At 43.9% G+C, this 22999-nt stretch overlaps 1 protein-coding gene across 5 annotated transcripts in view; it reads right to left on the bottom strand.

Annotated features, from left to right (window-relative positions):
* Positions 1-323: 323 nt before the first annotated feature.
* Positions 324-22999, bottom strand: part of FCHSD2 (FCH and double SH3 domains 2) — a 316194-nt gene continuing 293518 nt past the window's right edge. For 3 of the 5 annotated variants that reach the window (XM_074980103.1, XM_074980193.1, XM_074980270.1), the window contains 7 exons: positions 19361-19495; positions 18585-18668; positions 18274-18451; positions 17750-17961; positions 5814-5937; positions 5579-5661; positions 324-2558 (listed from right to left, as the gene is read on the bottom strand). In XM_074980103.1, the coding sequence (XP_074836204.1) occupies positions 2475-2558; positions 5579-5661; positions 5814-5937; positions 17750-17961; positions 18274-18451; positions 18585-18668; positions 19361-19495 (900 nt within the window). In that variant the 3' untranslated portion in view covers positions 324-2474. Of the gene's footprint in view, positions 2559-5578; positions 5662-5813; positions 5938-9743; positions 15097-17749; positions 17962-18273; positions 18452-18584; positions 18669-19360; positions 19496-22999 lie in introns of those variants that run through there. The other 2 variants (XM_074980357.1, XR_012642797.1) reach the window with 2 other exon arrangements.

The following is a 22999-nucleotide window of genomic DNA, read 5'->3' as shown; positions in this document are numbered from 1 at the left end:
TCGATGTTGAATAAATTCAAATTTTCTTGTAGGGTAGATGCAGCCTCAAGCACGTTGAGTCCCTATGAAGTCACTTACCTTTTTCGTGTGTTCTGCTGAAAAGAGAAGAATTTAAGCATACAAGCTAGTGCTGTGCTGAAATTAGGACTTGTGCGTTTTGGTAAGAGAATGATAGATTAAACATAAATCAAAAAACACAATTAATCCCTTGCATCAGATGTTGTTTCCCAACATGAGTGATATTTTGTTCTCAGTTGCAGTAAATATTCTGGATGAGTTTGCCATTTTTGCAATGGCGCTGTGGGCCACGAAACAAGCCTAGGTTTAATTTCACTTTTTTATTATTCAACATTTTATACATAATAAATACAAACTTTTTACAGCCAATATAAAGAAAGCACTTGCACCTATGCTTTCAGTGTATTGACACTGTACATGGTGATGCATCGAATACATGCCCTGTATGAAGAAGTCATAGTTAAAAAGGAGGCATATTTTTACAACTTTTCTTATTTTTTAAATAAAATTAGCAGCTCTTACAGAAAATATTTTAAAATACAACTAAAGATATTTAAAATAACACTTTCTGAATTTTGAAAGTCTGGGTATGAAGGACACAGAAAAACTGGCTAAGAAAACTGAACATGAACATTACAGCAATATTTGCATTTCTTCTGCATCATGAAGCTTTTAAATTTTTTGCCAACCACTAAATTTTTCAAAAAACTCTCTTTTTAAACTTAAGAATAAGTTTGATAAACACCTAAAAAGACCTCAAACAGATCAACAGGATGAGAGATGCAAAAGAACCAAAAACATGGAAAAGAACATTCTACGGGCAGTCACAAATTACATGACTGACCGATGACATTTTTCTTCAAACATTTCCATTCTTAGTTAACATCCCACTGGGAGAAGAGATTGGCAAATACGTAATGTATCAGATGCCCAACTTGGATTGTTATTTAGAAGTATGTGCAAAGTTTATGACAAAATGTAAAATGATTTAATAAATGCAGCCTCAAAAAAAAAAAAAAAGAAAAAGAAGCCCTTTTTAGTTAACTAAATGTAGACACTTAATTTACTGGCCTAGGAAAAGAATGAACACACAAAAGTGCATTCAACATAACTCACATAATATCTCTTCAATGTGTTGTCGATATTTTTTCACTGAGGATTTGATCTGCTAGGTATTGCTATTTTCAGAACAGTTTATAATGATCATATTTAGAGAAACAATCATTTTCCCCTGGGATGAAGGCATCCCCCTCTCTCCTTATTCATTTTTATTCATGTTACAACATGGAATACCTCAATGATTCTAAAATATCAACAGTTCCTTTCTTAGAGAAATCTGCTGGAAAATAAGTCTTACTGTCAGTGTGTTCCCGGTATGTTGCATAAAAGTAATCTGATAGCTTAATCTCCTCTACTCCTTTCATCCCCAAAGATGGTCTCTGAAGGATGGAATGGGCCCTTGATTTCCTGGGTCACTGGTCTTGGCTGGAAAATGGGCTTTGCATGGAGAAATGCAATGAGACAATCCAAAGCGGACACTAAATAATGCATGTAAGTATTCTGAATGACATATCTAACTCGAGCCATATGTTTTGATGGCAAAGATATACTGATAATGCTGGATAATAAAGTACATGACAATAACTGGGATAAAAGTGACCCAACTACTAATAAAAACCTGCTAAGAAAAAAAAAATGAAGCTCAATTTCCAGATCTAGACAAAATGTCACTTTTCTACAGGTCAGTTTATATTATAGAACAAGATGTTGCTACTAATTCAGCGTCTCCTTATTAGATACTCTATTACTAAATGAACTGCATAAATACTAATACAAAGAATATTCTGTTCTGGTTTTAATTATCGAAGAGGTGTGCATTAATACAATTAACGGCATATGATCTGCAGCACTTTTCCTTCTCTCTGAAATTATTTGCCTTTTCATTTCCTTCTTTGAGGGGATGAAAGAGGAGCCAGCCTCTTCTTAAGCGTATTCTTTTGTTCCCTTTTTAAATTCCATAAAATCTGACTACTATTTAATCAGATACATAATGCTAGTTGAACTTAAAATCTTTAACACATTCCTACAGTAACAGTAATATACTGTACTAATGCACATGGTATAAGTATGCTATGACTAAGTTGCATGAACGAGGCTCTCTCCTAATCCTCCACATAAAAACTGACCATCTTTAGCCAAAAGAGAAATCTACTCCTCTGCTCCCCGTTTGGCCCATCCTGGTTTGTGCTAAGGGAGGAAGGATGATGTATATAAAAACAAAAAAGGCACAGAATATTTATGACTGTGGGAAGGAATCCACCATGTCACTATTCCCTATAACCCTCCCCACTTCTTGCTCTATGAAGTCTTCATCATGCAAAGGTGCCTAAAATCAAGATTGACCAAACACCACATTTGGCCTTGATTGTAGTACTATTACTTTTTCAGTCCCATCATTATACCAGAGTTATTTCCACATCCTCTATCTTCTCTGTCGTCCTGCGATGATGATGTGTAGGAGGAGGAGGAGCAGCTCGTACCTGAAATGAGCAACATACAGTCCTAATTATCAGAAGATTATGATAAAGTTTTGTTACAGAGATAAGGTGAGTGGATCAACTTCTGGGACCACTATAGATGCAACAACATTCCACATGTGAAGTTCCATAGTTTGTATAGACTAAACCAGAAACACTAGACCAGAAACTTTAACTGGTGTAAACAGGTGAATCTCTATTCAAGTCAACCAACTACACCTATTTATACCAGCTGAAGATCTGGCTCGTGCAATGAGGCTATCACTGATATCTGTTACAGAATTGTTCAGCTCTGACTACTTTGATACATAAACTTTTATTATTCAAGAATGACTAACAACCCTGAGACCATAAATCTGCAACGTAGCCTTAGCTACAGTTTCTCCATATGTAGACAGGCTCATCTGAACCAGGGATCCGCTAACACCATAGACAACAAGAATAGAATTTGCATGAATTGTGATGATACCAGAAAACCTTGCTACATAAGCAGTTTAATTCAGTTATATATAGACTATATATTTATAGTCAGTTACTAGGTAGAAAATGGATTCTTTTTGTTTAATGAACTTTTGCTTTAACAATAGTGTTTAAAAAGGAAAAACTGGATCTTTCTCATTGATTTCATATTATCTGCAACTTTTAGACCCAACAGACACCTTACAAAACCATCCATTTCTTTTAACTCTGATAACGTGGGAGTCTGGGTTCTTTTCATTCTCCACCATAGTAATACACTTATTATAGTTCTTCTGAGAGCATTATAGTAAATATTAATGCATTTTATGAAGGATTCTTAGCACATGCTCTCAAAATGGCTTAGCTACCATTATCAGCATGTAAAACAAGACCAGCAGAGAACACGAAATGGCATCATCATGCTGGAGAAAAATGGAAGAATATGACTGGCTGTCAGCAATAAACCTTGCTTCAAATTTTGGTTAAACCAAGTGTATTTAAATTTTAATGCTGCTTTAAAATATTTGTTTACTGAGACATTGAATTATAATGCTGTCTTGGGCAAACGGCCAGCAGCAAAGGATGCTGTGGAACACAACTACAGCCCACTAGTTCTATTAATGGAGTGAATTGATGTGAAGAAGCTGATCAGAGAAGATCTCTTTCAGAAACTCAAAATGCTTCATGAGCAGAGGTGAAAGTAAGGGGGTACATGCTGGTGCGCTGCTCCAGCAAGAGCCAGCCTGGGTGTGCAGCTCAGAGCTGGTGTAGTGTTGAAAACTTTTCTCTGTAGGAATTTGCTACCTAGGGTGCCAGACGAATTGAGCTTGCTCAGTAACTCTCCTGAAGAGACAGCCCTTTGGCAGCAGCAGGTAATCCGGCCCTAGGTTCCCCCTCAAAACTCCCCCCAGCTCTCACACATCCCAGCCCTGACTTCTGTGCTCTACACACCAACCCTCTAGCCTGAGTCCCCTGTACTCCGCCCCACACTTACATTTCTTACAGGTACTTTCAAATGAACTACCCTGCACCCTGCCCTAACCTCCTTCCAAGGGGAGACGGTGTGTGTGATAGGACAGCACCTGTGAGAAACTGACACTACTTTCACCCCTATTCATGGGACTGTGCTGTTTTGATCCTCTGTCTCCAGTGGATAAAGGTAAGCCACTAAACAGTGCAACACACTTGGTTTCTGCATATAACCCACTCATTTGGAGTTGTGGGTGCTTGTTATCTCTGATGAGATGCACTGAGTTAGGTAACCAGTTTAGAAAATGCTGGCATAAAACATTCACCAGGCAGCCATAATTCCACATGGAAAAAAATGAACCGTATAGAAGAATGGAAATCCAAAAGACATTATGGTCAGCAATGTCACTGGTAACTTCTAACCCCCCGAAACGCTTGATTTCAAAGTAATCCCAACAGACGGATTTTTAATTTTTCCCATTAATAAATTCTTTCCTTTCTCGTTTTAGGTAGCAGAGACTCCTCACAACATACCAAATCTCAGGAGTAGGAACTCCTCATCAGAGGACCCGTGGGGAGTTTACAAATGAGCTTAACTGTGATGTAAAAGTGCCAGCAGGACCACTTGCTGAGACAGACTGCTGGACAACAGATTTTTTTGTTAAACACTGGGCAACACACAATGTTTGAAAAACATTTGTACAAAATATGGAATTTAGCTGCTCCAGCACCTCTATTTTTCTATCTTAATTCCATTATTTATAAAAATTGTACTCATGTACACAGAGACAAGTTTATTATTTACAAAGAGCACTAGATATGTGAAAATGGAAATAATCCTACGAAGTTTGAAGAAGCAGCATATGATTAACAGCTGCTAGTTTTAATTACAGAAGGTCTGAAAACCTCCTCTGATTTTGGTTTTCATTATTCAAAATTCAGGTGCACAGATACTGGACTTAGCAAGATAGATATAAACATCTACATAAGATTGAAAGTGAATTATTAATAAGATCCAAGGTCATCCTTAAACACATAATAAGCCACTGTGTAACTAGGTGCAGCTTTGTTTTATTACGCTGTTTACTTATCTAACTGGTTGTCATATATGTCATAAAAAAGGAGTAGTCCTGTGGCACCTTAATGACGAACATTTATTTGGGCATAAGCTTTCACAGGCTGGAGCATGCATCTGACAATGTGGGCTCTAGCCCATGAAAACTTACGTTTGAATAAATTTGTTAGTCTTTAAATTGTCACAGGATTCATGACTTTTGCTGAAACAGATTAAACATATGAAATTACTGAAAATATACATCATGTCTCCTTCTGATACATCTTTTTGTGTTCCACTCCACAATCTGCAAACAGGTCCTCCCCTGGGTATTTTTCTTGGGGATAATATGTTTGTGTATTTACTAATTTGACAGGTAGAATTTATAATAGCATGTAAAGAATATGATGACCTAGAAACTGGCATATCAACATGTTTCCAATGGCTTCAATGGAACTCTGATGATTTGTATCTCTTGAGGATGTGGCCTGGTTTATACAATATTACCATATCACCAAACGCAGTAACACTTGAAGCTTACAGGTCGCAGTTTGCCATATGAGGTTTCAGGAGCAATTCGCTGAGGCTGTGAGAATCCAGGAGAATCTGAGCCAAAACTATTTTCTGAAAGAGTGAACAATAAAAAACAACACATTGTATGTGTTACTGAGTCAGCTGAATATTGTAAGAAGAGCACGTTTCTACTGCAAGCTGAAATTTTAATTAAAACAAACATTTGGACACAATGGTTCTTGTACAAGCAAAAAATCTCTTACCATTAGTTGATGGTGATCTGGGGAAGTACTGGGAACCTCTTTTATCAGGACTATGGTAGGGACTAATTGGTGGCTGGTCATACAGCGGTAACAGTGGAAGGGAATTGTGAGGCTTTGGAGATACCTGTGTTACAGAGGAAAAGAGATGCTACAGAGACATTCCTTCTTCAGCAAGACAGATATTCACTAATTGATAGACTGGCATCTCAATTGCTTTCATCTAGTGAGAAACTACACCTGCCAGATAAAAGTGCCTATTCAGCTGTATTTGGAGAAGAGAAACAGGATCTATTAGAGTGATTAAAAAAATTCACAGGTGGTCAATCAGCAGATTTCTTCTCATTCCCTTAGCAGTTATAATCTCAATAGATCCTGTTTGTAGGCTGTTTCAAAAACATATCCGCCTGCTGAGCACATCTCACCAAAGACAATGCCACAAAATCATGTTAGTGTTATCATTCCTTTGACAGTATGTCAGCCATTTAAAAGTAGAGGGACAAAAAAAAGGAATAATGAAATTCATGAATTTTACTGCAATAAGACATAAGTAAGAAGTAGAAAGCAGTTTTCTGTAGCATTGCAAGTGCATATGATGCATTACAATGGATAGTTATACTCTACCACTCTCATAACTTAAAAGAACAGTGGATACATTGCAGAGAACAAACAGACTGACATGCCCATTACTGCTGATAAGCTTTCAGCAACAGGTGTGTTTTGAGAAGAGAATGGAAGAAAGTGGGTGGGAGTTGCGGGAGATTGATTCAGCACAAGGGGCAGTACAGAAGAAAGCATGAGATCATTATTCATTTGTCTAGAAAGGATTACCATTGTTTTTTTAGTTATCACAGGCTATAAAACAATTGCTTGTATAAAAATTGCAAATCATACCAAATCACAGCACAGCCTGCACTTTGACATTTTCATATCGATTTTGCTAAGCTGTTGCACGACTCCATCAGGAGAAATGAGCCATACAGTAACACCCTATGAGCATTCTTCTGCCAGAAGAAACGGGTTTCCCAGATATCTGTCTAGCAGAAAACATAGTCTGGGGTAACCAACTTAATATACCTGACTCACTGTTGCTATAACTGATATCTAAAGAGTGTTAGGTATCACGCTCCTGGAAAACTAATAGCTCACTGATCACTAACCATCTCATATTATATATGTCTGTCCAAGCAATAAAGGGTTATACAGATGTGCTGGAACTCTGACTAAAATGCGTTTACACCAGGAACATCAAGGGGAGTTGATAAACAGTTTCTTCTCCAGACAAAGGAACACAGTTTTGCTGGCTGAAATGTGTCTCCTCTGTAAATGGGGCACAGTGCGACCAAAGACGAAGCATAGCACAGTCGCAGCCGGCCAGCCACACAATGCTACCACAAGAACTAGTGGGTGGGGGGAGGGGGGAAGCAATAAGAACATAAGAATGGCCATACTGGGTCAGACCAAAGGTCCATCCAGCCCAGTGGCTTGTCTGCCGACAGTGGCCAGTGCCAGGTGCCCCGGAGGGGGTGGACCAAAAACAACGATCAAGCGATTTGTCTCCTGTCATCCATCTCCAGCCTCTGACAATCAGAGGCCAGGGACACCGTTCCTACCCTTGGCTAATAGCCTTTTAGGGACCTAACCTCCATGAATTTATCTAGCTCTTTCTTGAATTCTGTTACAGTCCTAGCCTTCACAGTCTCCTCTGGCAAGGAGTTCCACAGGTTAACTATGTGCTGAGTGAAGAACTTTCTTTTATTAGTTTTAAACCTGCCACCCATTAATTTCATCTGGTGTCCTCTAGTTCTTGTATTACAGGCACAAGTAAATAACTTCTCCTTATTCACCTTCTCTATACCTGTCATAATTTTATATACCTCTATCATGTCCCCCCTCGGCCTCCTCTTTTCTTAACTGAAAAATCCCAACCTTTTTAGCCTCTCCTCAAACAGGAGCTCTTCCAAGCCCCTAATCATTTTACTTGCCCTTTTCTGAACCTAATTTCCAGTGCCACGATATCTTTTTCAGGTGAGGAGACCACATCTGTACACAGTATTCAAGATGTGGGCATACCATAGATTTATACAGGGGCAGTAAGATACTCCTTGTCTTATTTTCTATACCTTTTTTAATAATACCTAACATCCTATTTGCCTTTTTGACTGCCTCTGCACACTGCGTGGATGTTTTCAAGGAACCATCCACAATAACTCCAAGATCTCTTTCCTGATTAGTTATAGCTCAATTAGCCCCCATCATACTGTAAGTATAGTTGGGGTTATTTTTTCCAATGTGCATTACCTTACACTTATCCACATTACATTTCATTTGCATTTTGTTGCCCAATCACTCAGTGTGATGAGATCTTTTAGAAGTTCTTCATAGTCTGCCTTTTTCTTGACTATCTTGAACAATTTAGTGTCATCTACAAACTTTGCCATCTCACTGCTCACCCCCTTTCCAGAACATTTATGAATAAATTGAACAGGATTGGTCCGAGGACTGACCCTTGGGGGACACCACTAGTTACCCATCTCCATTCAGAAAATTTACCATTTATGCCCACCCTCTGTTTCCTGTCTTTTAACCAGTTCTCAATGCATGAAAGGACCTTCCCTCTTATCCCATGACAACTTAATTTACATAAGAGCCTTTGATGAGGTCAAAGGCTTTCTGGAAATCTAAGTATATTATATCCACTGGATCTCCCGTCTGCATGTTTGTTAACCCCTTCAAAGAACTCTAACAGATTAGTAAGACATGATTTTCCTCTGCAGAAACCATGTTGACTTTTGCCCATCAAATTATGTTCTTCTACATACCTGACAATTTTTTTCTTTATTATTGTTTCAACTAGTTTGCCAGGAACTGACGTTAAACTTACCGGTCTGTAATTGCCAGGGTCACCTCTAGGGCCCCTTTTAAATATTGGTATCACATTAGCTATCTTCCAGTCATTCGGTACGGAAGCTGATCCAAAGGACAGGTTACAAACTAGTGTTAATAGTTCTGCAATTTCCCATTTGAGTTCTTTCAGAACCCTTGGATGAATGCCATCTGCTCCTGGTGATTTGTTAACATTAAGTTTACCTATTTGTTCCAAAACCTCCCCTAACGACACTTCAGTCCAGGACAGTTTCTCAGTTTCATTTCCCACAAAAAACGATGCAGGTTTGGGAATCTCCCCAACATGCTCATTCGTGAAGACTGAAGCAAAGAAATCATTTAGTCTCTCCGCAAGGCTTTATCGTCCTTGATTGCTCCTTTTGTATTTGTATCAACTAGGGGACCCACTGGGTTTTTAGCAGGCTTCCTGCTTCTAATGTATTTAAAAACATTTTGTTATTACTTTTTGGCTTTTAGCTAGCTTCCCTCAAAATCTTTTTTGGCTTTCCTTATTACAGTTTTACACTTAATTTGGTAGTGTTTATGTTCCTTTCTATTTACTTCACTAGGATTTGCCTTCAACCTTTTGAAATATGCCTTTGTGTCCCTCACTGTTTGTTTTACATGGGTGTTAGCCCATGGTGGCTCTTTTTTTGGTCTTTTAGTATGTTTTTTAATTTAGGGTATATATTTAAGTTGGGCCTCTATTAGAGTGTCTTTGAGAAACTTCCATGCAGCTTACAGGGTTTTTGTTCCAGTCACTCTGGCTTTTAATTTCTGTTTAACTAACCTCCCCATTTTTGCATAATTCCCCCTTTTGAAATGAAGTGCTGGACTGCTGAGATGTTCTTCCCACCACAGGAATATTAAATGTTATTATTACCTTATGATCACTATTCCCAAGCAGTCCTGTATTAGTGACCTCGTGGACCAGATCCTGCGCTCCACTCAGTACTAAATCGAGAATTGTCCCTCCCCTTGCGGGTTCCCATATCAGATGCTCCAAGAAGTAGTCATTAACAGCAGCGAGAAAGAGAAGTTACTCACCTGTGCAGTAACGATGGTTCTTCGAGATGTGTCCCCATGGGTGCCCCACAGTAGGTGTCGGGCTCACCCCGGCGCCGCAGCTCGGAAATTCTTCAGCAGTCTCCGTCGGGTCGCGCATGCGCCGATGCACGTCAGCTCTTCGCGCGCTTACGGTCATGTGCACGATCCGGTCCCCACCAGTTCCTGATCAACTGCTCCGGACGCCCCTGAAAAACACACAAACAGAGCTCCGAAGTGGGGAGGAATGGGTGGGTAGTGGAGCACCCACAGGGACACATCTCGAAGAACCATCGTTACTACACAGGTGAGTAACTTCTCTTTCTTCTTCGAGTGGTCCCCGTGGGTGCTCCACAGTAGGTGACTACCCAGCAGTAACCCCCTCCCCCCGAAAAAGGAGGTGGGTACCCGATTTATGCGCAGCTTGCCCGTGAAAGGACTGCTGTCGACAGGCGTGTATCCTCATCAAGCATCCTGTGCATGGCGTAGTGCTTGGCGAAGGTGTCATAGGAAGACTACATCGCCGCTCTGCAGATATCTCTCAGCGCGATTCCTTTGAAGAAGGCCGTTGACGCCGCCATCGCCCTAGTAGAGTGGGCCCTTGGCGGAACTGGCAGAGGAGTCTTGTGAAGCTCGTAACACAGTCTTATGCAAGACACAATGTAATTTGAAATCCTCTGTGAAGATAGGGCTTCTCCTTTTGACCTGGGTGCAATGGACACCAGGAGTCTGTCCGTTTTCCGGAAGGGTTTAGTTCTATCGATGTAGAAGGCCAGTGCCCTTCTTATGTCAAGTAAGTGCAACCATGCCTCTTCATTTGAGTTGTGAGGCTTAGGGTAGAACGAGGGCAGCACTATCGGTTCGTTAATATGAAAATCTGAAGAGACTTTCAGAACGAAGGCTGGGTGTAACCGTAAGACCACTGCTTCTTTTGAGAAGATTGTGCAGGGTGGTGTGGACATTATGGCTGCAAGCTCGCTCATTCTGCGAGCTGAAGTGATTGCCAGGAGGAAAGTCGTTTTAATGGTGCGTAGTCGAAGGGGGACCATAGCCAATGGTTCAAAGGGCGGTCCCGAGAGGGTGTGTAGAACTAGGTCTAAACTCCATGATGGCGGTATTGGTTTCCGAAGGGGGTACAGATTCACCAACCCCTTTAGGAAACGCGAGACAACAGGATGGGCAAATGTGGTTGATCCATCCTCTTCATGCTGAAACGCTGATATAGCCGCCAGATGCACCTTTATAGAGGATAGCGAAAGTCCCTTTTGTTTGAGTTGTAGGAAATAGTCCAGAATCGTAGGTATGGTGGCGTCCTGGGGTATTAGTTGCCTGGAGGAGCACCATTCGGAAAAACGCAACCATTTGTGCTGATAAGTGTTTCTGGTAGAAGTTCCCCGACTACATTCAAGGACTTGTTGTACTCCCTCTGAGCATGTAGTCTCTAAGGCGCTTAGCCATGGATTAACCATGCTTGTAGCCGAAGTCTCTTCGGGTGCAGTATTGACCCCCGAGCCTGAGTGAGAATGTCCTGTACTGTTGGTAGGGGAAATGGCCGATGCTGAGCCATGCGCAGGAGCAATGGGAACCACTGTTGTCGGTCCCAGGTTGGGACTATGAGTATCATGCGTGCTCTCTCCCTTCTGGCCTTCTCCAAGACCTTGTGTATAAGTGTCGTGGGAGGGAACGCATAAAGTAGAGGGCTCTTCCATGGGATCATGAAGGCGTCCCCCAAAGACCCCTGTCCCATGCCTGCTCTGGAGCAGTACTGAGGACATTTCTTGTTGTCTCGGGTGGCGAATAAGTCGATTTGGGGAAAACCCCATCTGCAGAACACTTGGTGAAGTAGGTCTGAACGGATCTGCCACTCGTGAGTGGGTGCAAAGTGTCTGCTGAGCTGGTCCACCTTGACGTTGTGGACACCCGGTACGTATGAAGCCTTTATGGTTATATTGTTGGCAATGCACCAGTTCCACAGTCGGACCGCCTCCGCACAAAGCGTACGAGACCCGGCTCCCTCCTGCCGGTTTACATAAAACATGGTGGTGGTGTTGTCGGTATTCAGACCGACTATTTTTCCACGCAGATAATTGTGAAAATGCCTGCATGCATTGAACACTGCTCTGAGCTCTAATATGTTTATGTGCAGTGTCTTCTCTGCGGGGGACCATAACCCTTGAGTGGTTTTGTTGTCCATGTGAGCCCCCCATCCCATATGGGAGGCATCTGTTGTAATGAACACAGTAATTTGTGGTTGGCGGAAGGGCACCCCTGTTAGAAGATTCTTGGGGTTTCCCCACCATGTTAGTGACCTTCGTGTCTTTGTTGTAAGTGACACCCTCTTGTGAATGGTGTGGATTGAGGGTTTGTATATGGTTGCCAACCAATGCTGCAATCCTCGCATGTGCAGCCTGGCGTTTTGCACCACAAACGTGGTGGTTGCCATATGCCCCAACAGTTGTAAGCACGTAAGAACTGGAATAGTGGGGCTGTACGTTAGTAGTTGTACGAGAGACTCGATGGCATGAAAACGAGCTTCGGGTAAATACACCCTTGACGTGACTGAGTCTATCCGAGCCCCTATAAACTCTATATTTTGCGTGGGGTCGGTCTTTGACTTTGAGAAGTTGATGATGAGGCCCAACGAGGTAAATGTGTTTGTGGTGATGTGTATCATCCGTAATACCTCTGCCCGGGAAGTTCCCTTTAGCAGGCAATCGTCCAGGTACGGGAAAATGAAAACGCCCTGTCTGTGCAGGTATGCTGATACCACCGCTAAGGTCTTGGTGAAGACTCTGGGCGCTGAAGAGAGGCCGAATGGAAGGACTCTGTACTGAAAATGATCTGTGCCCACAATGAACCGGAGGAAGCACCTGTGCGCTGGATGAATTGCGATATGAAAATACGCATCCTGTAAGTCGAGGGCTGCAAACCAATCGCCGTCGTCTAGTGCCGTGATTATTGAAGCCATCGTAGTCATCTTGAAGCGCTGTTTGCATAGATACTGGTTCAGTCCACGTAGATCCAAAATGGGTCTCCACCCTCCTGTCTTCTTTTCCGTCAGGAAGTACCTGGAGTAGAAACCTTTGCCTTGAAATTGCTCCAGTACTCTCTCCACCGCCCCTACGAATAGGAGGTGGTTCACCTCCCGCCTTAATTCTGGTAGGTGAGAAGGGTCTCTGAGAAGGGGTGCGGTGGGAGGATTTGGTGGAGGTAACAACTGGAAGGGGATCGTGTATCCCGTGTTTACAATCTCCAATACCCACTTGTCCGAAGTGATGCTTTTCCATTGTGGGTAAAATGGCTTGAGTCGGTGATGAAACATGTACTGAGACTGGCACTGAGATACGGTCTTGGCTTCGCGGCCCTCGCAGACCCGTCAAACCTGCTGTCTTGCATTTTGCCCTGCGGAGGCGTTGCCCTGCTGAGGTCAGCACCTAGGGCCCTTATAATGTGTTTGTTGATGACGTCCCTGATCATACCCCCGTTGAAACTGGGTACGTTGCTGTTGGTAACCATAACGGCGTTGCTGAGGATAAAACTTCTTCCTTCTGAACGGTGGGGTATATATCCCCAAAGTCCGAAGTGTTGCTCTGGAATCTTTGCTCGAGTGTAGGACTGAGTCAGTTGATTCAGCAATTTTATTTTGTCGAAGGGGAGGTCTGCAATTTTGACTTGTAAGTCCTTTGGAACGCTGGATGTGTGAAGCCATGACTCCCTCCGCATTACCACCGCAGTGGCCACGGCATGGGCTGCTGTGTCCGCCACATCCAATGCAAACTGGACGCCCGCTCGAGAAGCCGCATAGCCCTCTTGTACAATTGCCTTAAGAATTGGCCTTTTATCCTCCGGAAGGAAGCCCATGAGGGGAGTAAGCTTGGAATTGTTGTCGAAATTGTGGTTCGACAAATGAGCGGCATAGTTGGCCATGCGGAGCAACAGAGTAGAGGAGGAGTAGGCTTTTCTACCCAGGAGATCCAGCTTCTTTATGTCCTTGTCCAATCCTCCAGATTTGTACTGGGACGATTCGGACCTGTGTTGGGACGATTCGACCATTAGCGAGTTTGGCTGTGGATGACTAAATAGAAATTACATCCCTTTCGCAGGGACGAAGTACTTTTTGTCCTCTTTCGTTGGTAGGAGGAGCGGATTCCGGAGTTTGCCATATATTAGTGGCTGCCTACATGATTGCATCGACCAGAGGAATAGCTGTTTTAGAAGAGGATGGAGGCCTGAGATTTTTAAGGAGTCTGTGGTGTTTCTCCTGCACCTCCGCCACTTGAATATCCTGGGATTGAGCTACTCTTCTGAACAGCTCCTGGAACTGTTTCAGGTCATCTGGGGGAGAAATGTCTCCAGGGACCACCGTCTTGTTTGGCGAGGATGAGGAGGCATCACTATGGTATCTCTCCTCCAATTCCTCTGGATCCTGGCTGTATTGGTGTGATTGCCTTTGTGAAATTTCGAGGTGGGGTTCAATGTCTTTAGACCCAGCCTCTGATTGGGGAACTTGTGGTGTTCCCCCAGGTGGAAGCTGAACACTGTGGCACTGAGGCGGCGGTCAACGGAGATCCATGGTGAGACGTCGACCTCCTATGCTGACGCCCTGCATAATGATGGTAGTCATAGCAACAGGGACAGGGGCCCGGTGATGGGGACCTGGACCATGATCCAAAGATGTAAGGGTGGTGCACGGAATGTCGAGACCATCAAGATGATACCGACGTATGGAGAGAGCCTCTGTTGGAATACTCATAGGGGTCTCTGCTAGATGATGGAGAGAAGCATACAGCCCCTTGAGATGGACTCCGAAGAAAAGGAGAAGGACGTCTGTGGCAGGCTGAAGGTGTTGCTGCCCGTCGAATCTCCGGTGGTGATCGTGGTGACAGAGGCAGCGCCATTACCTCAGGAGAGGGGCTGCGGTGCCTGGTCTTTGTTTTAGCCTTCACCCTTTCGAGTGGTCTTATCGGTGAGCTTGATACCGTAGCAGGTGTCATGCTGATTTCCACTGCTCCCGGTGCCGACGTCGCCGGTGCCGACGTCCTCGGAGCCGTTGTCTCCGGTGCCTCTGGGGGAGCCTCGATCGGTGCTGCAGTAGCCAGTGCCGGACTGTCTAGTGCCTGCACGGTTCTCGGTGCCGTCTCCCCAGTAGCTGTAGGGCCTTGAGCGGTTACATGCGCCGCGGCTTTACCAGTGGAGGAAGCCGGCGTGCGCGGGCCCTTTGTTACACTTGTCCCGCTCCCAGATGTAAGGGGCAGGGATCGAGTAGGCGAGGCTCTTCTTTTCTTCTGCAGAGAGGAGGTCAAAGAGGCAGCCTTCCTCTTGTGGGATCCTGAAGAGCCCTCCGCATGCGTTGTCTCTGATGAGGCAGGTGCTTTGTCAAATAGCAGCATCTTCAACCTCATTTCCCTATCTTTCCTAGCTCTATTAGTCAACTTGGAACAATGGGAGCACTTCTGGGGAATGTGTGTCTCCCCGAGGCACCGTATGCATCTGCTATGGCCATCCGAAGCAGGCATGGCCTCCCGGCAAGATTCACACTTCTTAAAGCTGGGGGATGACATTGTTAAAGCTCAACTCTAAGTCCTTAGGTGTTAATAGCACACTTAACAGTCTATTAGGTGATGTTAATAACAGTTGGCCTTTGGAGGCTTGACAAACAAAAGTAGCGGGCCCGCCCGGAGGCGGCCGCTGCAGTCTTTAAGATAGCCTTTAACTTTTAAACGAACTGTTAACAAGGTAACTAAACTATAACAACTATAGAACTGCTAACTATGAATTATTAACACTATTAACATGAGAAAAAATAAGATTTATCTGTCTTGGGCGTTGGAGCCAGAGAGGATTCCGTCTGCAGCCGTTGGCGGTTGAGAAGGAACTAGCGGGGACCGGATTGCGCACGTGACCGTAAGCGCGCGAAGAGCCAATGTGCATCGGCGCATGCGCGACCCGACAGAGACTGCTGAAGAATTTCCGAGCTGCGGCGCCGGGGCGAGCCCGACACCTACTGTGGAGCACCCACAGGGACCATTCGAAGAAGAAATCTTATTCCTGCATCTCGCCCTGATGTGACATGTACCCAGTTAATATGGGGATAATTGAAATCCCCCATTACTATTGAGTGTTTTATTTTGGTAGCCTCTCTAATCTCCCTTAGCATTTCAACATCACTATCATTGTCCTGATCAGGCAGTCAATAATATATCCCTACTACTATATTCTTAGTAGTGCTTGGAACTACTATCCATAGTGACTCTCGGGAACATTTTGATTCATTTAAAAATTTTAATTTCTTTTGATTCTACGTTATCTTCCACATACAGTGCCACTCTGCTATCCTTCCGATATATTTTATATCCTGGTATGATTGTGTCCCATACATTGCGTTCATTCCATCACGTTTCCATGATTCCTATTACGTTAATTTCCTCCTTTAATACAAGGTACTCTAATTCACCCAGCTTATTAGTCAGACTTCTAGCATTTGTGTCAAAGCATTTTAAAGATTTGCCTCTGCTTATTTGTCTTCCCATCTCAGATGTATTAGATTGTTTTACATGTGATTGTTTGTCTGATCTAGCCCATTGCTTGATATCTCCCCTCCTCTCTTTTTTACTGAAGCCTAGAGTATCTCTATTGAAGTTACCATTCATGTGAGGAGACAAGGAAAACCACAGCTTTGGACTCAACAGGAGTCCTGGCCAAGAGCTACTCAGTCCCTGCTGGAAAAAAAGACTGGTGTGGAAACTACTTTGAACCATGCCTGTAGAGCTTGTTAAGATAGATCTCTGCCATTAGAGAGCGTATTTTTACTTTTGTTTGTTTCGCTCTCTCTCTCTCTTTACCCTCGGTACTTGATCTCACTTAAAACCTGTCTCTTCTTGCTTTACTTTTTATCGAAACAAACCCAGTGTGTTGTGATTGAACTGAAGTGATTTTAACTCCAGGCAAGGTAACAAACTGCCCTGTCTCAGTAAGTTGACTGCTCCTTTAAAATGTTTGGTGGAAGCACACTTGTGGGCTATGCATTGCAGAGTGACACCTCTGAGGAACTCAGGAGCTGAAATTCACCAACTGTTACCTACAAGGTAAGATTTGGAGTGGGAGAGCCCCACGGAGTTTCCTGGCAAGGTAGGCAAGCCGGTGTGTTTGGACCTGTTGTCTATCTGTGCAGCTGCAGCAAAGCTCATACTTGCTAAGGCTGAGCAGGATAGCACATGCCCCACAGCTCAAGGAATCCCTAGCAGCTAATCACAACTTGTTTTTCAGATCATTTTGTATGGGAGCTGCTCAAAGAGAAATAATAAAAAGCACGGGATAAATTAACCTCTGGTGAAGGCCCGAATTCTGATGTCTAGCTATATTGTTTTTGTAAATAAAGCGTTTAATTCTTTATCATGATATAAACTGGTTAAATACATCAATTACTGTATTTTTAGGTCATAATATTGCACTAAGCTGCAGATGTACTTGTTAAAATTCTGCAGCTGAATGTTTTGCCCCCTAAGACTTTGCAAAAATATTGTACCACATTAGGTTTGAAAGCATTAACGTACAATTGTCAGAGCCAATAACACTGTTTTTGCCAGGGTCTGTTTGATCTCCCGATCTACTCCACAAATTAATTACAGGAAGAATATTGAGACTTCCCCTCCTTTGGCTCATTTCCTTTCTCTAACCACTCCTTTATTCTGCACACAAATCTCTTGTGATTGCTATAAAACATCATTTGATAAATATTATATTGAGTCACACAATCAACGAAAGCAGGTTTTTTTTTAAAGGGAATAAGAAGGAAGTGCCAGTAGCAGTGACTATCTCCCTTTTTCCTTGCTTTGAATCTTACGTCCTTATAATAGCCACCATCCTCAACAACAACAACAAAAGGATGCCAGAAGCTTTGGCTCTTCACTAACAGGAAAAAAGAGGCTACCATACAGAAATGTCTGGGTTTTGTGTACGGAAATGCAGAACTCTTGCAAACTAATACCTACCCAAGATCTTTCACATACCTGAATATCTCCAGTCTCTCCATTTTCTGAGGCTGTGAGCTCTTCCACTAACACAGACGGGAAAACCCCAACACGACCATTGAATTCCCCCTCCCAGAAGCCATCATCATCCTGGTTCTCCTTGTTCAAGATACGGATGATTGCTCCTTCTGGGAAGGACAGCTCGTCATCTGTCTGGCTCTCATAATCATAAAGTGCTTTTACAAAACAGACTAGATTGGGAGATGAAAAAGATTATAATCAGAATGAGCTACATTTTTTAAAATGCACAGTCTCCATCTTTGCTAAACTGAAAAGGATTTTAATTTTACCTTAGCATGTCTAATGCTGGCAATCACAGCCTTATGAGAACTATCTAGACACATCTCGTAAATTCTAGATATGGAGAAATGTACTAGTGCAAATGGTTGTCCTCAAGTAAGGAGATACCTAGCGCTGGCAATCTACAGGCACCCAGTCATCAGGAGTAAGAGAACATTTGCAAGAATAAAATTGACAGGTATGTTTTAATTATTAGCATTTACCACTGGAGTCTCCATTTAGGCTTCCTGAGACAAGCTCAGCTTCCGCTGAATTATTCGAGGTGTGTGACCGACTATCCAACGCTGCAAGTGACTGCAGCATACTCAACAGGCTATTGGATGTTGGGAACTGCAGATATTTCTCTGGCACATAACCCACTTGTCCTGCTTTATTTCTTGCCTGTAAAATAACCATATGAAAATGCAGTAAGTTTTTGCATGAGGTGCTAAAGGACCATAAGGAACAAAAACAGATCCTCCAGTCCCCTTTGAAAATGCCACAAAGGAAGAAAAATGAGCAAGGAAAATTATACCTTTACCCAGTCTTCCATGTCTCCATCTTCAATCACTTCCAATACTTCATGCTCCTCAATGGTCAGTTCATCTGGCTGAGAAGCCTGGAATATATGGAGATCATATATAAAAAGAAGCCTGTTACTGGTCAAGTACGCACTCTGCAGAGACTCTAGAAATTATAAAGGAAACTGTCATCTTTACACTCACTGTCACCTCTACGCTGTACGTCCTGGATTTAAAAAAAAAAAAAAAAAAAAAAAAGCCTACAACCAACCATCTTTAAAAACATGTTAAAAAGTGTTTTTCTACTGTCTTTCTGATACTGATAAGGGCATTTTTCAGTCAAGAAGACCAAGTGTGTCCAGCAACACTACCCCATAGTGTGCTCATGCCTAATTAATTCTGTTTAAATGTTTAGAAATTCATTGGGACAAAAGACACCAAGGGAAAGTTGGTTACATGTGTCTAACTTAAAGCAGGTGAACAGGCCTAACAAGGTTACTAGGACTACCATATACTTAGGTTTAGGCATGTGTTTAAGTACCTTGCCAAACAGGAGCCTAGATGTGGTTAATAATCTTATTAAGCTTGCTCAAAGTTTATTAATATTTAGAACAGTTCATTTCTAATATTACTATAACTTTACACATTTAATATTTACTATCATTGGGCTAAATGTTGATGACCTTCCTCAGGCAAACTCCTACAGAGAACAATAGTACAAAGCTTATTATATGTTTCTGTGATAACTTTCCCACTGAGGAGAGACTGAGATTTTGAAAAAAATACAAACCTTATATGAATACACAACTTTGCAGGTCAGTGGATAATTTCTTAAAGTTCCAGAAGGACTGGAACTACTGTCATCAAAAACATCCATGCTGTCTTCAAATTCTTCCCCCTCTTCTCTTTCTCCATCAGGATTAAGCTATTAAAAGAAATTAATTTATAACTGTATTAGATTATAAAAAGAAGATAAAAAACCCAACAGTAAATTAGTAGCTTGGATTCTTTAGTAATTCCAACCACTTGAAATTCTAGATTCCAAATCTGGTGGTGACTCAGTAGTGTGGTAATTCAAGATTCTATCTTTGAACACCAAAGAAGAAATGCCATTAATAAAAATCAGCACACTCATTCCCCAAATAACTTCAAGAAAGTCGTCATCTTTTTGAGCAAATACATAGAAACAAAGAATGCAAGTTATCAATTGATATTTCTGTTTTGACTCAACAATATCACAAAATGAGAACAGTCACTGGTGTTTCAAATGTACAGGAAACCTTCACTTGTCAGAATACTGCTAGGACATAGGGCTCAAGTGTTTGGAAAAGAGTCCTATTACGTGGAGGTTTTAAGGGAGTGGCAAATCCAGAGTACAGCAGCCATTCTTCAGATTACCTTATAAAGTTTAATGGAGACAGAATTATGCACCAAACGACCACACCATTAAAAAGACAAGTTACTCACCGTAGTAACGATGGTTCTTCGAGATGTGTCCCCGTGGGTGCTCCACAATAGGTGTCAGGCTCGCCCGGCGCCGCAGACCGGAAACTTTCCAGCAGTTTCCCCTGGATCGCGCATGTGCTGGCGCGCGCCGCTCCCTTGCGCGTCCCCGGCCACGTGCGCGATCCGGTCCCCACCAGTTCCTTGACCAACCGCCTCGTATGCTCCTGAAAAACACTAGACAGAGATCCGAAGTGGGGAGGATGGGCGGGTGGTGGAGCACCCATGGGGACACATCTCGAAGAACCATCGTTACTACGGTGAGTAACTTCTCTTTCTTCATCGAGTGTCCCCGTGGGTGCGCCACAATAGGTGACTACCCAGCAGCAACCCAAATAAGGAGGTGGGTAATCGGTTTATGTGCAGCTTGCCCCCGAAAGGACCGCTGTCGAGATGCGGGTATCCTCTTGGAATACCCGATGTAGGGCATAATGCTTGGCGAAGGTGTCATAGGATGACCAGGTCATCACTCTACAGATGTCTTTTAACGTGATGCCCTTGAAAAAGGCTGTTGATGCCGCCACTGCCATGGTGGAGTGAGCCCTAGGCGGGGCCAGCAAAGGAGTCTTTCGAAGTTCGTAGCACATTTTTATACAGGACACAATGTGCTTCGAAATTCTCTGTGAAGAGAGACCCTCTCCTTTTGACCTGGGAGCGAGAGAGAATAGAAGTCTGTCTGTCTTCCAGAAGGACTTAGTTCTGTCTATGTAGAAGGCCAACGCCCTCCTCACGTCCAGGAGATGTAGGCATGCCTCCTTGCTGGAGCTGTGAGGCTTTGGGTAAAACGAGGGTAAAACTATGGGTTCGTTAAGGTGGAACTCTGAAGAAACTTTCGGAACAAAGGCTGGGTGCAGCCGTAAAGTTACCGCCTCCTTTGAGAATACTGTGCAGGGCGGCGTTGCCATAACTGCTGCGAGCTCACTCACCCTGCGAGCTGATGTAATTGCAAGGAGGAAGGTTGTTTTTATCGTAAGGAGACGTGGGGGAACTGTGGCTAAGGGTTCAAATGGTGGGCGCGTTAGCACGCTGAGCACCAGGTCCAAGTTCCATGATGGTGGAAGCGGTTTCTGAGGGGGGTACAGGTTTACCAGCCCCTTCAGGAACCTGGTAACAATAGGATGGGCAAATACCGTGGGCCCCTCCTCTTCATGCTGAAAAGCAGATATAGCGGCGAGGTGGACCTTTAGCGAGGATAGGGAAAGCCTGCCCCTCTTGAGGTCCAATAAGTATTCTAGTATTACAGGTATAGGAACGTCAAGGGGAGCTAGCTGCTTGGCAGAACACCATGCAGTGAATTGAGTCCATTTCTGCTTGTAGGTCTTCCTGGTGGAGGTCCTTCGGCTGCTTTCCAGGACTTGCTGTACTCCCTTCGTACATGTGCTTTCTAGGGAGCTGAGCCATGGATTAGCCATGCTTGTAGGCACAGGCCTTGAGGGTGTGGGTGCACTATGGACCCCTGGGCCTGTGTGAGCAGGTCCGGCACCACCGGAAGGGGGAGCGGTGGGCAGTCCGACATGCGCAGAAGCAAGCGGAACCATTGCTGTCGATCCCACGTTGGGATTACTAGAATCATGAGGGCTCTCTCCCTTCTGGCTTTCTGCAAGACCTTGTGGATGAGCACTGTGGGGGGAAACGCGTAAAGTAGGGGGCCCTTCCATGAAATCGCGAATGCGTCCCCCAGGGACCCCCGCCCCAATCCTGCCCTGGAGCAGTACGGGGAGCACTTCTTGTTGTGCTGAGTGGCAAACAGATCTATCTGAGGAAACCCCCAAGTGTGAAAGATCAGTCGTAGCAGATCGGAGCAGATCTGCCATTCGTGCGTGAGCGCAAAGCGCCTGCTCAGCTGGTCTGCTTTCACGTTGTGAGCGCCCAGCAAATACGAGGCTTTCAACGTTATATTGTTGGCGATGCAACAGTTCCACAGCTGGACTGCTTCTGCACATAGGGCACGGGATCGAGCTCCTCCTTGTCGATTTACATAAAACATGGTGGAGGTATTGTCTGTATTGATCCCGACTACTTTGCCTTGTATGTGGTCTCGAAAGTGTGTGCAGGCATTGAACACTGCTCTGAGCTCCAGTATATTTATGTGCAGTGACTGTTCCGTAGGGGACCACAGTCCTTGCATCACCTTGTCGCCGATGTGTGCTCCCCATCCTATGTGGGAAGCGTCGGTAGTAAGAAAAATAGAGATTTGTGGTTGGTGGAAGGATACCCCTGTTAGCATGTTCTTGGGGTTTACCCACCACTGCAGGGATCTGCGCACCTCCATCGTGGGCGACACCACCCTGCGGACTGTGTGGGATGCCGGCTTGTAGACGCTCGCCAGCCAATGTTGCAGGCTGCGCATATGCAATCTGGAGTTCTGCACCACAAACATTGCCGCCGCCATGTGGCCTAGCAGCTGCAAGCGCGTTAAGATCAGCACCGTGGGGCTGTATGTAATGACTTGCACCAGCGAACTGATGGCGCGAAAGCGGGCGTCGGGTAGATAGACCCTTGCTGTAATAGAGTTTATACGTGCCCCTATAAACTCTGTCTTGTGTGGGGTCGGTCTTTGATTTCACGAGGTTGATGACCAGGCCCAGCGAAGAAAAACGTGTCTGCTGTTACGCGTATCATGCGTAGTACCTCTGCCTTCGAGGCCCCTTTCAATAGGCAGTCGTCCAGGTATGGGAATATAAATACCCCCTGTCTGTGCAGGTAGGCTGACACCATTGCCAGGGTTTTGGTAAAGACTCTGGGGGCTGAGGAGAGGCCGAACGGAAGAACCTTGTACTGGAAATGCTCCTTGATGACCATAAAACGGAGGAAGCGTCTGTGTGCCGGGTGGATCGTTATATGAAAATACGCATCTTGTAAGTCGAGGGCTGCAAACCAATCTCCATCGTCCAGTGCCGTGAGTATAGAGGCGACTGTGATCATC

The sequence above is a fragment of the Carettochelys insculpta genome, chromosome 1, assembly GCF_033958435.1.
Source record: "Carettochelys insculpta isolate YL-2023 chromosome 1, ASM3395843v1, whole genome shotgun sequence".
Classification (NCBI taxonomy): Eukaryota; Metazoa; Chordata; order Testudines; family Carettochelyidae; genus Carettochelys; species Carettochelys insculpta.
This window is presented reverse-complemented; position numbering and strand designations above follow the sequence as displayed.